Source organism: Triticum urartu, chromosome 6A (assembly GCF_056163025.1).
Source record: "Triticum urartu cultivar PI428250 chromosome 6A, HENAU_Tu73, whole genome shotgun sequence".
Classification (NCBI taxonomy): Eukaryota; Viridiplantae; Streptophyta; class Magnoliopsida; order Poales; family Poaceae; genus Triticum; species Triticum urartu.
The window spans coordinates 435,316,513-435,330,366 of NC_141878.1; the positions used below are offsets into that span (position 1 = coordinate 435,316,513).

At 41.6% G+C, this 13,854-nt stretch overlaps 2 protein-coding genes across 2 annotated transcripts; both read left to right on the forward strand.

Moving 5' to 3' along the window:
* The first annotated feature begins 585 nt into the window (after positions 1 to 585).
* LOC147965572 (protein FAR1-RELATED SEQUENCE 5-like) lies at positions 586 to 1,216 on the forward strand. The gene is made up of 2 exons (XM_087530508.1): positions 586 to 1,040; positions 1,177 to 1,216. Exons 1-2 carry the CDS (start codon positions 586 to 588, stop codon positions 1,214 to 1,216), a joined length of 495 nt encoding a protein of 164 aa, XP_087386634.1.
* Positions 1,217 to 1,711: 495 nt separating this feature from the next.
* Positions 1,712 to 3,167, forward strand: LOC147965573 (protein FAR1-RELATED SEQUENCE 5-like). The gene is made up of 3 exons (XM_087530509.1): positions 1,712 to 2,155; positions 2,279 to 2,523; positions 2,642 to 3,167. Exons 1-3 carry the CDS (start codon positions 1,712 to 1,714, stop codon positions 3,165 to 3,167), a joined length of 1,215 nt encoding a protein of 404 aa, XP_087386635.1.
* The last annotated feature ends 10,687 nt before the right edge of the window (positions 3,168 to 13,854 follow it).

Below are 13,854 nucleotides of genomic sequence, written 5' to 3' on the forward strand. Positions count from 1 at the left end.
AGCAAACACCGATATCTGGGAATACAAGCTTTGGCATTGTTGGGTTGCAACAAGGTCAATAGTATCCCCAACAACAAAAGTTTTCCTTCCCTAGCGCATGCAGAAAGGCGAGGACACACAGGCTTCCACCAGTCGCTCCGTCTACATCAATCATCCGTGCTGCAAAGGCGGTTGCGACGCGAAGACCAGGCCAAAGAAACAGAAATTTTGGCCACTCTAGTAGGATGCAAAGTACAAGATATGAGCCATATAGACAGGAGAAACCTCACAACGAATCTGAGGGGAGACGACCGTACAATGAGAGATGGAGACCTTCGTCAACATTGCTCCCTCCAAGAGATGCATTGCTGCATGTGTCAACGGTGACACCACCCGCGCCCATACACCAGGGTGAACAACAAACACCGGAGGCAGCACAGAGCCATACACATGTAAGTATCCACATTCAGAAAAAAAACATACAAGAACATTCCATACCATGGTACTGTGACCACCCAATCTAACATTTTCTTAACTGTGTTTTTGTTTGCTCACTGTTGCGTGCGGCCACCTAACATTGAAGCTTACGTTCTGCCAAGGCTAGAGATGCGCTTTCAAACTTTCCAAGAAGCAAGGGACTTCTACAATGTCTATGAAAAGCACGCGGGATTTGCTATCAGGGAAGGCTCCAAGGTTAAGACCAGAGTCTACCTTTATTGCACGTGCTATGGAGTCTATGAATCGAAGGTGTCAGAAGCAAATAGACAACGGAACAAGACGACAACCAGGACTAACTGCAGCGCTAAAATGAGGCTGAAGAAGGAAAAGGATGGAACACTTGTCGTAAAAGAGATAGTCTGGGAACACAACCATAGGCTACAGCTCACCCCTGAAATGCTTGTCTTCTTGCACTCCCACAAAAACTTTGACAAAACAATCTTGGAGTACATCAAGTACCTACAGTTCAAAGGCATTGAACACGCGCAAATCATGAGCATACTGGGCGGCGATGACCCAGGTAGCTACTTCCTCGAAATGAATGCCAAAGACCTGATTAACCTGTAAGTACAAACTTGGTCTCCTCCCATAAACCACCTCCGTCTTTTTTCCTTTGCCAGTACAAACATATTACGCAACGTATGACCTGACGCCAGTTCAACATGCATTTTTGAATGACTGTTCACTTTTAATATGCAGGAAAGCAAAGAATTCAAGGATGGATGATGTGATGTCCTAAAGACTGTCAACTTCTTTAGGTAGATGAAAGCTATAAACAGGGAATTCTTCTGTGACATACAACTCGATGAGTCCGACAGAGTTAAGAACATATTCTGGGCGAACGCAAGCTGCCGAGGGGCCTATCAGGACTTTGGTGACTATGTAATGTTTGACACCACATATAAGACCAACAAGTACAATATGCCACTTGGGGTGTTTGTAGGTACTAACAACCACTTACAGACTACATTCTTTGGTTTCGCCCTGATAAGAGATGAGGATGCAGATTCATTCAGATGGATGTTCAAGAAATTTTAAGGTTCATGAGAGGGAAGGCTCCTACATGCATCCTCACAGGTACAAAAACCGCCAAAACCACCCCCAACCACCACCCCCATCCAAAAAAGGAAAATAACACAGTAAAAATATTGTGTCAGTTCTATTTTGTATATATGCACTACCATCTTCTGACCACTCCATGTCTCTTTTCTCATTACCAGATCAGTGCCCGACAATGGCTTTGGCGATCCCAGATGCTTTCAAGAACACAGTACAAAAGCTGTGCCGCTGGAACATTATGAAGAATTACAGGGAACACCTCGCATACCTCTACAACCTGCACAAAGACTTTAAGGATGAATTCACATCAATCCTCAACTGGCCCCTCATGCCAACTGAGTTTGAGGCTGCCTGGAAAAGACTTATGGATAAGTACAACCTCCATGATGATGCCATGATGGTGGGCATCTGGAATGATCGTGAGAGATGGATATCAGCATACTTCAAAGAAATTTTCTGCGCCAAAATGATATCCACACAAGGAAGTGAGAGCATGAACTATGTGCTCAAGAAGAACTTCGTAAGTGAGAGACAAAACCTCCACCGGTTTGTCAGCCCGGTAAACTCCTGCATCAAAACAAGGAGGCAGACAGAGAACCAGGAGACAATGGGTAACCGGGTATAGCTCTATCATCTGTCGTAAGACAAAAAATTACATGCTTAATAAAGTAAAACTTTATTAGTTAGACATTTGTTTGCTGCGAGAAAACTAATAATTTGGTCATCATTCTTGCATTGGCAGAAGGAACAAAACACGCTGACCTTCTATGTGTTTGACACCCAGATGGCAAAGCTTTACTCACGAGTTGTGTACAGCGAGATCAGAAAAAGGCTAAAACTAAGCACACTCTTCACTGCGACAGAGACGGAAGAGCCCACAAAGTACCTCATGCACTACAACAACCCGCAAAAACTGTCTTCGTGGGCTCAACACGCGTTCCAGGTGGTTGTAGACCCCATGGGAGAAACATATGACTGCGAGTGCAGGCTATGGGACCACACATGTGAGGACTAAAAAAAGATGTTACATACTCTACTACTTTTTTTGCAAAGTTTTTGTTCGAATGAAATGACAAAAAACATGCACCTCTTCAAAAAATTGCAGGTATTTCTGCGCGCATGTCCTATGCATGATGCAGACAATTAAGGCTGCCAGCGTTCCAGAGAAATACATCCTCAGGAGATACACCAAACGCCCGAACATCCAGCCAACATTCAACATAAATGACTTGAGGATAGTAGCGTCAAACAAGGCATCCCAATACTGCATTGAAAGCTCACTCCTGACGCTAAACATGAGGGTGCACAGAAAAAGCTTGAGAAGCCGAGAGCAAATAGCGAGATCATGGGTCGTCATGGACAAACTTGAAAAAGAACTCGAAGCCATGCATTCTGCTGAAAACGGAGGTGTCGCGGACAATGAAGCCATTGAGCAGGATATTGCTACAATGTTATCTGAGATGAACCATCCGGGAGCTATTGACCCATTCGACAACGATGAAGAGGAGCAACAACAACCAGAGCTTGCCCATGTGCACACTCAAGAGCACCAACATGCTCAGATGCAAGATCATGAGCTTGATGGTGCTATAGGTGAACGACATGACAACAGGACATCCTACCAGCAATAGTAGGAAAGGGTGATTAAACCACACATATTCTCAAACACAAAGGGGAGGAAGAGTAAGACGCAAGCAGCGAAAGCAGCAGCCGAAAATCCGCCACGCCCCATCAGGCGCGTGGAATTTGGCCCGGACGGCAAACCTCTCGGGATAAGGGCATGCAGATTCTGCAACGTCATGAGCAACCATAATTACCGCACATACCCACTCCGCACAGATGCCACTGTCAACAAGCAAATGCTACACAAGCAGATTGGAGCTGCCCAGGTTTCTACCAATGGAGACGACACATGTAACAACTACACTTGCCGCAAGTGTGGGGGAACTGACGGACATAATGCCTGCATGTGCAAAGCGGGCAAGGAGGTCAGTGGTGCTGAACAGAAATAGGGCAAGGTACAGAGTTCCAAAAAAACAAAAGAAGAGGATGAACAAGAAGAGTTTGACGAGAATGACGACCAATCAGACGAAGACAATGAAGATGACAGTGTTGGGGACGAGGAAACTGAAACTGACGATGTAGCTACCAAGGCTCAACCAGGAAAGGGCGCCATCAAGGGATAACATTCGGGGCCAGTTAGGAGGAGCTCAAGACTGAAGAATTCATAGTGGTTATGCTGCTGCGTCAACTGAAAAATAAGCTTGTACTCTTCGTTGCCTCGGTACACAATGAGGAAACATATCAGAAACACTGTCGTTACCAAAAACTTATTTAGCTTTATCATCGATTTCTCGATCAGTACTATAGTTAAGATATAATTTGTGATTTTTGCCCGCTAGACAAGTGACATTATTATGTAAACCATTTGATAATCCTTTTGAATGCAGTCACAAATACATTTCAAAAATCTTATCTGGATTATATGTAACGCCAACACTACTATCGACGAGTAACTCAACAAAAATATGTTAATGAAAATTTAAACTCTTATAGTACATCAGTACTGATAATTCTCACTCGTCAGTACGAAGGCATAGTAACCAAACACACCCGTGAACACCTCAAAAAACATCGTTTGAAAAAAAACAAGCAATGTCAAAACAAGCTATGTCTGCTTCTGCCAGTCCTAGTTCAGAAAGACCATCAGTACATAAAAATAACTACCTCAAGAAAAATGCAAAATATAATACACCTGCACTGATGAAAATCTAATTTATCTATAAAAATACTTTCAGAGATTATCTTGATATAAACAAATCCTTTCAAAAAACAAAAATGTTTTAAAAAACATTAGGATGACACCCATAGTCTGATTGGTATTTGGTAAGTTCAATTACACTTCAATCACCAGTCCAAGTACCCACAGTAGAGGAGTACCAAACCTTCATCATCACCACCCCTGAGACGTGCAAGTGGGATAGGCAGCTGATAAGTACGGCTTGACAAGACTACTCAGTGCATAATTAAAACCCCTTTGTCTTGGACGGTTAGTTCTTCCAGGCCAGCGCCCGCACCACCCAATGGGCGGTTGCCACAAGGGACTCCAAACGGCGACCCCCCACGACCACTTCACGCACGCCCCTGACGAACCGCCTCCCACACATCCCCGTCGACACACTTCAAAATAACACATTGTCTTCCATCTCTGCCTCATTCACAAGAACCACCATTGCCGCTTCCATCTCCACTGCACACAAACCACAAACTTCTCTCTCCAAAGCCCACAGTCGCCGAAGGAAGGAGATGGCAGAGGAATCGTTCGCCAAGCGACATCATGGCGAGACGTCGGACAAGACCAGCAACCTCGTCGACGTTCACGTCCCCGGAGAGAAGCGCGAGTCCACGAGAACCCTCACAGCGGTTGAGCTCCACGGCAAGGAGACGCTGGAGATCGTCTGCACCAGTGAACCAGACAAGGTCGATGAGATGATCTCCAGGCTCTGGAGGAAGGCTGGCGGCAAGATTCGTAAGATCATCGGTGTTGGTGTGCACTACACCAGAGAAGATGAACCTCCCTAGATGGCAACAGTCCCGCAGTTGTGCGTCGATGAGCTCTGCTTGGTGTACCACATCGCAGCGGCCACAGAATGGTGACCCACCCTACTCATTTGCCCTGTTTGGCTCATCTGTTTTATTAGTACTGTATCTTGGAAATTTCATCAGACTTGTTTCCCAACTAGATGTACTAGTGTGGTTTGTGAAAAGTGGATGCACTACTGCATTTTCTCAAGTAGATACACTATAAATGTATTTTTGAACCTGATGCACTGGATTTCTATTTGGAAAATCTTGCGGAAGATTAATTTCTAAAGTTGATCGACTAGTGTAGTTTCTAAACTTGATCAAATAGCGTAGTTTATGTACTCAATGTATTAAAAAGATGTTTCTGAACTTGATGTAGTGAAGTATTTTCTAAATTTGATCTAATGTTATTTTCATAAGCAAAAAAACTAAGGACTTGGTGAAGCACTGGTTATGTGTTATCCTATTCAACAAAAGTAAACTAAAATAGTACTAAAGCAGCACATACAACATTGACTCAAACTATGTATAATCCAAAAAGAAAAATAACATGATGTACTTGAATTTAATTTCAGAACTTTGTTTACTAGTTTCTGAAGTACATTCATCCATTAATTATGCCATATAAGCATCTACTTCATGGATTCATTGCTTGTAAAACAAAACAAAAATGAATAATTCAAACATCAAAGTAATGCTAATTTTCAAAATGTCTCTCCCCTTGCAGGCCCAAGCGCTTGAACGAGATGCTGCAGCATCAGAGGTTGTTTGCATTTGCCGGTTTAAGCATTGAAAGAGACAAAGAAAAGCTGCAGATGTCTAGGTTGGAGATCAACCCCAACAAGCTCATCGACATTCAGCGCCTCTAGAGAGTTCCATACACCAGAAAAGAGTATGACTCCTTGAATGATGTTGTAGTCAGCGTCATCCACCCATTCTACAATGGCATGAAGAAGAACATCGACACGCAGGAAGACCACAAACTGTGGGGGACGAGCCCGCTGCCAGACAAGCTCATCGAGTACATAGGACTAGATGTGTACGCCGCGTACAAGTCATGGAACATGATCGACTACATCACAGATGGTTGGGAATTTGCAAAAGAGCGGGAGGCTGACAACTCCTACGACCGCCCCTTTCACCCCTATTAGGGATGAAGATACATCAGAGCCTGCCTTCGTTTTCCTTCCGCTGGTGCTTTCCTTTTATATTGTTGTTTCAAATTAGAAGTTTGCTCTTGTTGGGTTGAACCAGTATGATTATGTCGTGCTTGTCATGGTTGAGGGCCCATAGGGCCTGCCGTCGAGGGCCCATAGGTCATGAGAGAGAGAGCGCCGTGTATAAGCGCTCAGGTAAGTATTCAGAGGAGTTCGGTCGGTGAGCCTTGACTGCACTTATAAACAGGTCCAGAGCCCCCTCAACAAGCGAGGTGGGACTAAACCCAGAGCGCACGTGCACGCCGCACTGCACAGCCGCGCGGACGAGCTATCTGGGCCGAAAAACGGCCGAATAGCCTCCATCGTCTACAAACACCCCACCAATAAGCCCAGTTAAACAAACCAGAGGGCGGGGCAAAGAAATATAAACTACAAGAAAAATGTTCAAAACTGAAAATATATAAATTCAAATACTAGTTCGCACGCAATAACTTTAAATACAAAAAATATAAATATAAATAATTTTAGCTCTGCACCACAGATGATAAGAAAAGGAAAAAATGATACAAAAACAATGAACCTCTAAAAAGAAGAGAACTTAATAGCCTATCTGTTAAATGTACATAATTTAAAAAATCGAATTAAATATTACTTTCAAGTTCAACTACAGGAAATGCAACAAGTTCAAATAGACAATGTTTGTCAATTATGCTAAATTTCTTATTTATATAAAATCTGACAAGCTCAACTACTAAAATGCAACAAGTTCAAATAGACAATGTTTGTGAATTATGCTAAATTTCTTATTTATATAAAATCTAACAAGTTCAACTACTAAAATGCAAAAAGTTCAAATAGATTTTCTTTGTCAATTATGCTAAATTTCTTATTTATATAAAATCTGTCCGCACCTCAACAAATGATTTGGTCGTAAATAATCTCAATTCCCCCTCCCGCCAAAAAAAATTAGTTCAAACATACATATGACATCAGTAGTAAAAAAGCAGGACCAGTCAGGCCACTCACACAACTATGACACCAAATTTCAAAACCGTACGCTCTATGAAATTAAAATTCAGTTCACACAACACTAAACCACAAGTGCACTAAAATTAGAAAACAAAAACTATAAATGCCTAACTAGGTTGGTATAGATGAAAATAAAATAAGTACCAGTTTTGAGCAACAACTCCCAGGGCACTGAAAAATGTTTTGAGATAAACTAGTGTATAAGACTTCAGTGGAAAAACAATACTTAACATCCACACGAAAAACATCACAAAGCATACATCACCTAAACAGTGCAAAATGCCATCATCACCACCCAGGAGACATGCAAGTGGGATAAGCAGATCATAAGTACAGTTTGACAAGACTAGGCAGTGCGACACAAAATTAACCCTTGTCTTGGACGGTTAGTTCTTCCAGGCCACCGCCCGCGCCACCCATTGGGCGGGTGCCACAAGGGAATCCAAACGGCGACCCCCACGACCACTACACCCACGGCCCCGATGAACCGCCTCCCACACATCACCATCGAGGCACTGCAAAATAACCAATTGTCTTCCATGTCTGCCTCATTCACAGGAACCACCATTGCCTCTTCCATCTCCACTGCACACAAACCACAAACTTCTCTCTCCAAAGCCCATAGTCGCGAGAAGGAAGGCGATGGCGGAGGAACCGTCCGCCAAGCGACATCATGGTGAGACGTCGTACAAGACCAGCAACCTCGTCGACATTCACATCCCCGGAGAGAAGCGTGAGTACACAAGAACCCTCACAGGGGTTGAGCTCCACGGCAAGGAGATGCTGGAGATCATCTGCACCAGCGAACCAGACAAGGCCGACGATATGATGAGCAGGCTCAGGATGAAGGGCGGCGGCTTGTATCCGAGCTTCATCGGAGTTGATGTGGAATACACAAGCGAAGATGAACCTCCGCAGATGGCAGCAGTCCTGCAGTTGTGCGTCGAGGAATTCTGCTTGGTGTACCACATCACAACAGCCACAAAATGGTAACCCATACTACTGTTCATTCATCTGTTGTACTAGTACTACTCCCTAAAAACTTCATTAAACTGGTTTCCCAACTAGATGAACTACTATAGTTTGTGAAGTGTATGCATGAGTACATGTTTCTCAAGTTACATGCATTTGTGAAACAGTGAAGTGGATTGTTTTACCAAATTAGCATATGAAAACTGATGCACTGGATTAGCATCTGAAAAATGTTTATAGAATTCTGAACTTGATGAACCAAATTAATTTCTGAACTTGATGTACTAGCATAGATTCTGATCTTGATGCACTAGTATATTTTATAGAATTGATGTATTAAAAGATGTTTGGTGAAGTGGTATAGGTCCATCTGTTGATGCACATGTTGCTCAAATTAATTTCTGAACTTGATATAGAATTGATGCACAAAGATGTATCAAGCACTGGTATAGGTCTTGTATTCAACAAAAAAGAAAACTAAGCTTGAATCAAGCAGTACATATATCATTGACTCTGGTAAAATGATTCTTCAATTTGGTGAAGCACTAAAGATAGCAAAAAAAGAAAAATTACATGGTGTAGTTGAATTTAATTTCAAGACTTTGTGTACTAGTTTCTAAACTATATTCATCCATGACTTATACTATATAAGCATCTACCTCATGGATTATCACTTGTAAAACCAAAAAGTAGAAGAATTATATCTTCAAAGAAGAACACTACCCTTCAATGTGAGTCTCCCCCCTTGCAGGCCCAAGCGCCTCAAACAATTCCTGCATGAGGAGAAATTGTACACATTTGTCAGTTTTAGCAATGGAGGCGACAACCGGTTGCTGGATAAGTCTGGTTTGGAGATCAACCCCAACAACTCCATCGACATGCAGTGCAAGTGGAAAGTTCCAACCACCAACAAATACTATGACTCCTTGGCCGATGTTGTGGGGCGACATCATCCACCCATTCTACAAAGGCATGAAGAAGAAGAACGAGAAGAAGGAAGACCACAAACTGTGGGGGACCAGCCCGCTGCCAGACAAGCTCATCGAGTATGCAGGAATAGATGCGTATGCCACGTACAAGTCATGGAAGACAATTGAAAACATCATGAAAGGTTGGGACATTTCAAAAGAGAAGGAGGTTGACCCCTACTACCACTGCAACTTCGCGGGATGAAGATGCATTGAAGTCTGCCTTCATGTTGCTCACGCTTCTGCTTGTCCTTAATCTTGTTGTTTCAGATTTGTAGTTTGCTTTCGTTATGTTGAACCAGCTACCTTATGTTATGTGTGTCAGCGTTTGAACAAGTTTTCCTATTTTGTTGATCCATCATTTCAAGTTGAACTAGGTTGAAGTTGAAACTTGATGGCTGCCACACAGCACTAGTAATGGAGCAACAAAATCACACATGGATATTTTCACAAAAAAACAGTGATAGACTAACTAAGGACAACATCATATAGTAGCCTTGGACGCTCAGTACAGCTTAGACATGTACAGTAGTACTATCACACTAAAAATCAGTTTTTAGTTTCAGAAGAACACTAAAAAAGTTACAGCCGAGGACAACATAAAGTACTAACAGCATCGTGCTAATAGTAGTTAGAAATTTACTAAGTACTGCAACAAGAAAAGCAAAGAACTATCAGTACGTATTCCCTAGTCACTAGCATGCTAGGACTGAGAGTTCCGGTACACTTGAACGCACGGTACATTCATTCTAAAAATATATAAAAAGGAACGGGAAGTTTCAGTTCGCATTCCATAAAACAGTGACACACTAAGAATAACAGTAATAGTACAACTGAAATCTCAGTACAACTTAGTCTATACGGCAAGTACTATGATCATACCAAACATTGCCTTGAGAAGAACCACAGCCTAGAAAAAAGAAGGCCAAAACTAAATCAAAAAAGATATCAGTTCGACCAAGGAGAAAATCACAAGAAAAGAAAACAGAAGCATCAGCCCACATTGACCAGTGAGGCACTAGTTTCAAACAACACAAAAAACATAAAATGATAAAAGTACTAGCACAATTGAAATCTGAGTACAACTTAGTTTATTCGCTAAGTGCTATGATGATACCAATTAATGCCATGAGAAAGAAGGCCAAGACTCAACCAAATAGAGTATAGTTCAACCAAGGACAAAAATTAACAAAAAACAAAAATAGAAGCATCAACCCACATTGACTAGTGAACTAATTATGAACTTAATACGGCTATCCCTTAACTGTAGCTAATTTAAACCAGTGCTTTAACTTTTAATATGAAGTTCAACTACCAAAATTCAAGAAGTTCAAACCAAAATTTGGCTCTCAAAATTTTGCTAAATTTCTTATACTTAAATAAAATCTGGCTAGAGATCACGTAGCAACTTGGTCGTAAATAATTTCAATACCAAAGAAAACTTCAATTCTAATACATTATATGAAATCAATTCTACATAACAAAAGAAGCGTCGCTCCACTCACGCTAGATCGACAAGTGCTATTGTGACACCAAATTTTGAAAGCCTTACACTGAATGACATTACAATTCAGTACTAACAGAACTATACTATAAGTATAAGAAAAGAGGGCACATGAACTATAAAGGTCCAACCTAGGTTGGAATAGATGAAAATAAAATAAATCTCACTTTTCCAGCAACAACTCGTAATGAACTTGGAAAAGGTTGTTTTCAGTTCAACTAGTTTACAAGACTACGGTACAAAAAATAGAACTTAACCAAAACGAATTCCCAATGAAACATACACAAGTGAAAACAACTATTCAACCACACTATCATCATGGAAAAAAAGATTGTTAAACATTGTGCCACACTTAAACACAACACAAAATATACCAGTTATTACATAGTACCTGGTAAGACATCCAAACACTACAAACAAAGCCTACAATGCTTTCAAGAGATATATCACACAAACTATCTGTTTCTTCTATGCACCAGGAGCCAAAGCCTGAACCTCCTTGGGTAGCTCCGTCACCAGAAGCTGGTTATTCCAGTTGAACACAACTCTATACAGATCCTCAGCGTTCCAATCAACAATACGAGGCTGCAAAAACAATAAAACAAATTATCAAAAATCATGACACATAAAAAGAAGAATACACAATCAGCCAAACACAGAAAAGTGAAAAGCTCAACTAGAACTCACGTCATTATCTCGAATGTTCTCAATGATCTTTTCACCATCATAGAATCCCGCATACTTCAGAGTATAATGGCCACATTCATTCGGGCCTTGAAGTGGCACCTTGACAAACGTTGGTTTCTTTGCAAAAACCTCCCATTTGGGTTGCTTGCTCGCCTTGTACTGAGCATCACCATACACAGCCTTCATTACATGGACCAATCTGGAGATCTGTAGAAAAAGAAAAGAAACAACACATTTTCAGCTCTAAGAAAAAGCAGAAACAAAGATGCGGAAAAATTAATCCAGTACAGATAATAAGTGTCACTCACAATCTTCTCGCAGTCTTTATGATAGGTGTTCTTTGAAGGACGATGATTCTTCGGATAAGGTAAAGAGTCAAGGATGTCGACGCTACTTCGGTACCGATTCATGACATATAAGGACAAGTGGTTCACTTTCTTATCCTTCGGTAAAATCATAGGCTTGAATAGAGGCATCATGATCAAAAACCGGATGACCAAAAAAGAGATATTAAATATTCAAAATAAAAACCAGCATGAGAACAAACAAATAAAACCAAAAATCAGCTAGTAGATCTCACAAGGTCGGCACTGAGCAAGTCTTCATTAGCTTTAACATAGCTCTTGAAATCTCTCATTGCACTCTTCACATTAAACTCTTTATTTTCATCACCGTAAAACATACAGTCAAGCACAACCTGCAAAAAAGCCAAAAAATAAATAGACAGGGGAAAAGGATAAACAAGCAAAGTATTATTAAAACTCGTTAACAATAGGCGGTCTTGTTTAACAAAAACAAATGATCTGATTCATTACTGTGATGAAATATGGACTCAGCAATACCCTTTTTCCAGACGCAAAATCAGCATTTCTCTCGGGATCTGTCTTCCAATCATTAATGAGGAAGTCCATTACATCACCCTCCATCATTTGCCCAGGTGCAAAAACTTCCCAGATGTGTTTCCCAGTGAAGCTAGTTACATTATCACCAGGCTGAGGTATCATTGAGAATGTATTCCTGCAGCACACACAAGAACAAAGAAGCAAGGGAAGCAAGATAAGGCATTCATAGCAGTTCAAGTTGTATAATAAGGAACAGTTCATGTCATATTTATCTAGCAGTTACAAACAATAGAAGAAAAGAAGAGGAAACACAATGAGAGATATTCACTCAACATACTTCTCACATGCTTCATCACTAAGCAACAGATTATACAACTTGCGAGCCTTGTCCAGATGAGGGAAATTATGAGGCTGAAGCTGCTGCACAGGGGAGCAAAACTTTATAGGAGCTCTGGGTGCACGCTTCGTGCTTACAACATTGACAGAATCGAAAGCAGGATCCTTCCGAGCACCACCAGCTCTACAAGCCACTATTCTAGCAAGGGGAGATAAACCCTTGGCAGCAGCGCTCGTGTGACTCTTCCCATGCCAGCAATCTTGTCAAAGGCATCATCATCGCTGTCTATCAATTCCACAATGGGATTCTTGGGTGTAGTGGGGCTCTCTGCACAAGCAGCCATAGAACCTTTCAAAGCTCCCAACCGCCCCTTCATAACACCAGATCTTGTCTTTTCGGGAGAACTCCCCTGGCTAAGATCAATAGCTACACGCTCGAGCTCCGAGAGCCAGCTGCCAAAGATCCTGTAGTCATGCTCACCAAGATCCAGCCACTCACCTGCAAAAAAAAGACCGAATCAAGAGTAAGTTCAAATACTTAATTCATGACAGTACTAATCAAGGAGTACAAGCTGCAAAAAATTACAAAAGGCCATGCATACGTACAGGGTTCGATGCCAAACAAACCCCGGAAGTCAACATATCAAACACATCGCTAGTTGTGCAGGTATACAACAAAGTCTTCCTAATGTCAAGAATGTCTTCGTGGATGTAATCCAACATTTCAATCACACCATCCTCCCGGCAGTGATAGGTCTTGCAGTTTTGTAGCATAAAGAATCCACAATCGTGCCTATTGACAAAACAAACAACAAAAGGGTACATCACAAATCCGAAGATACAGGAACACCATCCTCCTAGCAACAAAAACAACTAACAAAAATCATTAAAAACGGATACTCACGTGTTTTTCTGCTGCGGCACCTTCACAAACTCACAAGAGAAACCATCAATATGCGCCGGCGAGAACGGTTTGGCCCTGTCTACGCTGCACTCCCTGCAAAGCTTCTTTATGTTATCTGTCATAGTCCTTAAGAATCTAACTACATCACTCCAGGTTCCATCATGGAGTGAATCAAGACACTCGAAATGACGGAACCTCAAATTCAGAACAATCAAGCACCAATGCCCAAATTCTTCACTAGGCTTCATGCTAGCCGAAAATGACGGCGGGTCAAAAGTAGGGAAAAGAAGCTGACAAAAAAATCACAGAGGAAAAATGAATTTAACAAATCATA

Excerpts from the sequence above, each read along its gene's own strand:
- LOC147965573 (XM_087530509.1), top strand. The coding sequence starts at position 1,712 with ATGGCTTTGGCGATCCCAGATGCTTTCAAGAACACAGTACAAAAGCTG. Across the intron at positions 2,156-2,278 it reads AGGAGACAATGGGTAACCGG|AAGGAACAAAACACGCTGAC; the intron begins GTATAGCTCTAT and ends TTGCATTGGCAG. Across the intron at positions 2,524-2,641 it reads ACATATGACTGCGAGTGCAG|GTATTTCTGCGCGCATGTCC; the intron begins GCTATGGGACCA and ends AAAAAATTGCAG.
- LOC147965572 (XM_087530508.1), top strand. The coding sequence starts at position 586 with ATGCGCTTTCAAACTTTCCAAGAAGCAAGGGACTTCTACAATGTCTAT. Across the intron at positions 1,041-1,176 it reads GCCAAAGACCTGATTAACCT|GAAAGCAAAGAATTCAAGGA; the intron begins GTAAGTACAAAC and ends TTTAATATGCAG.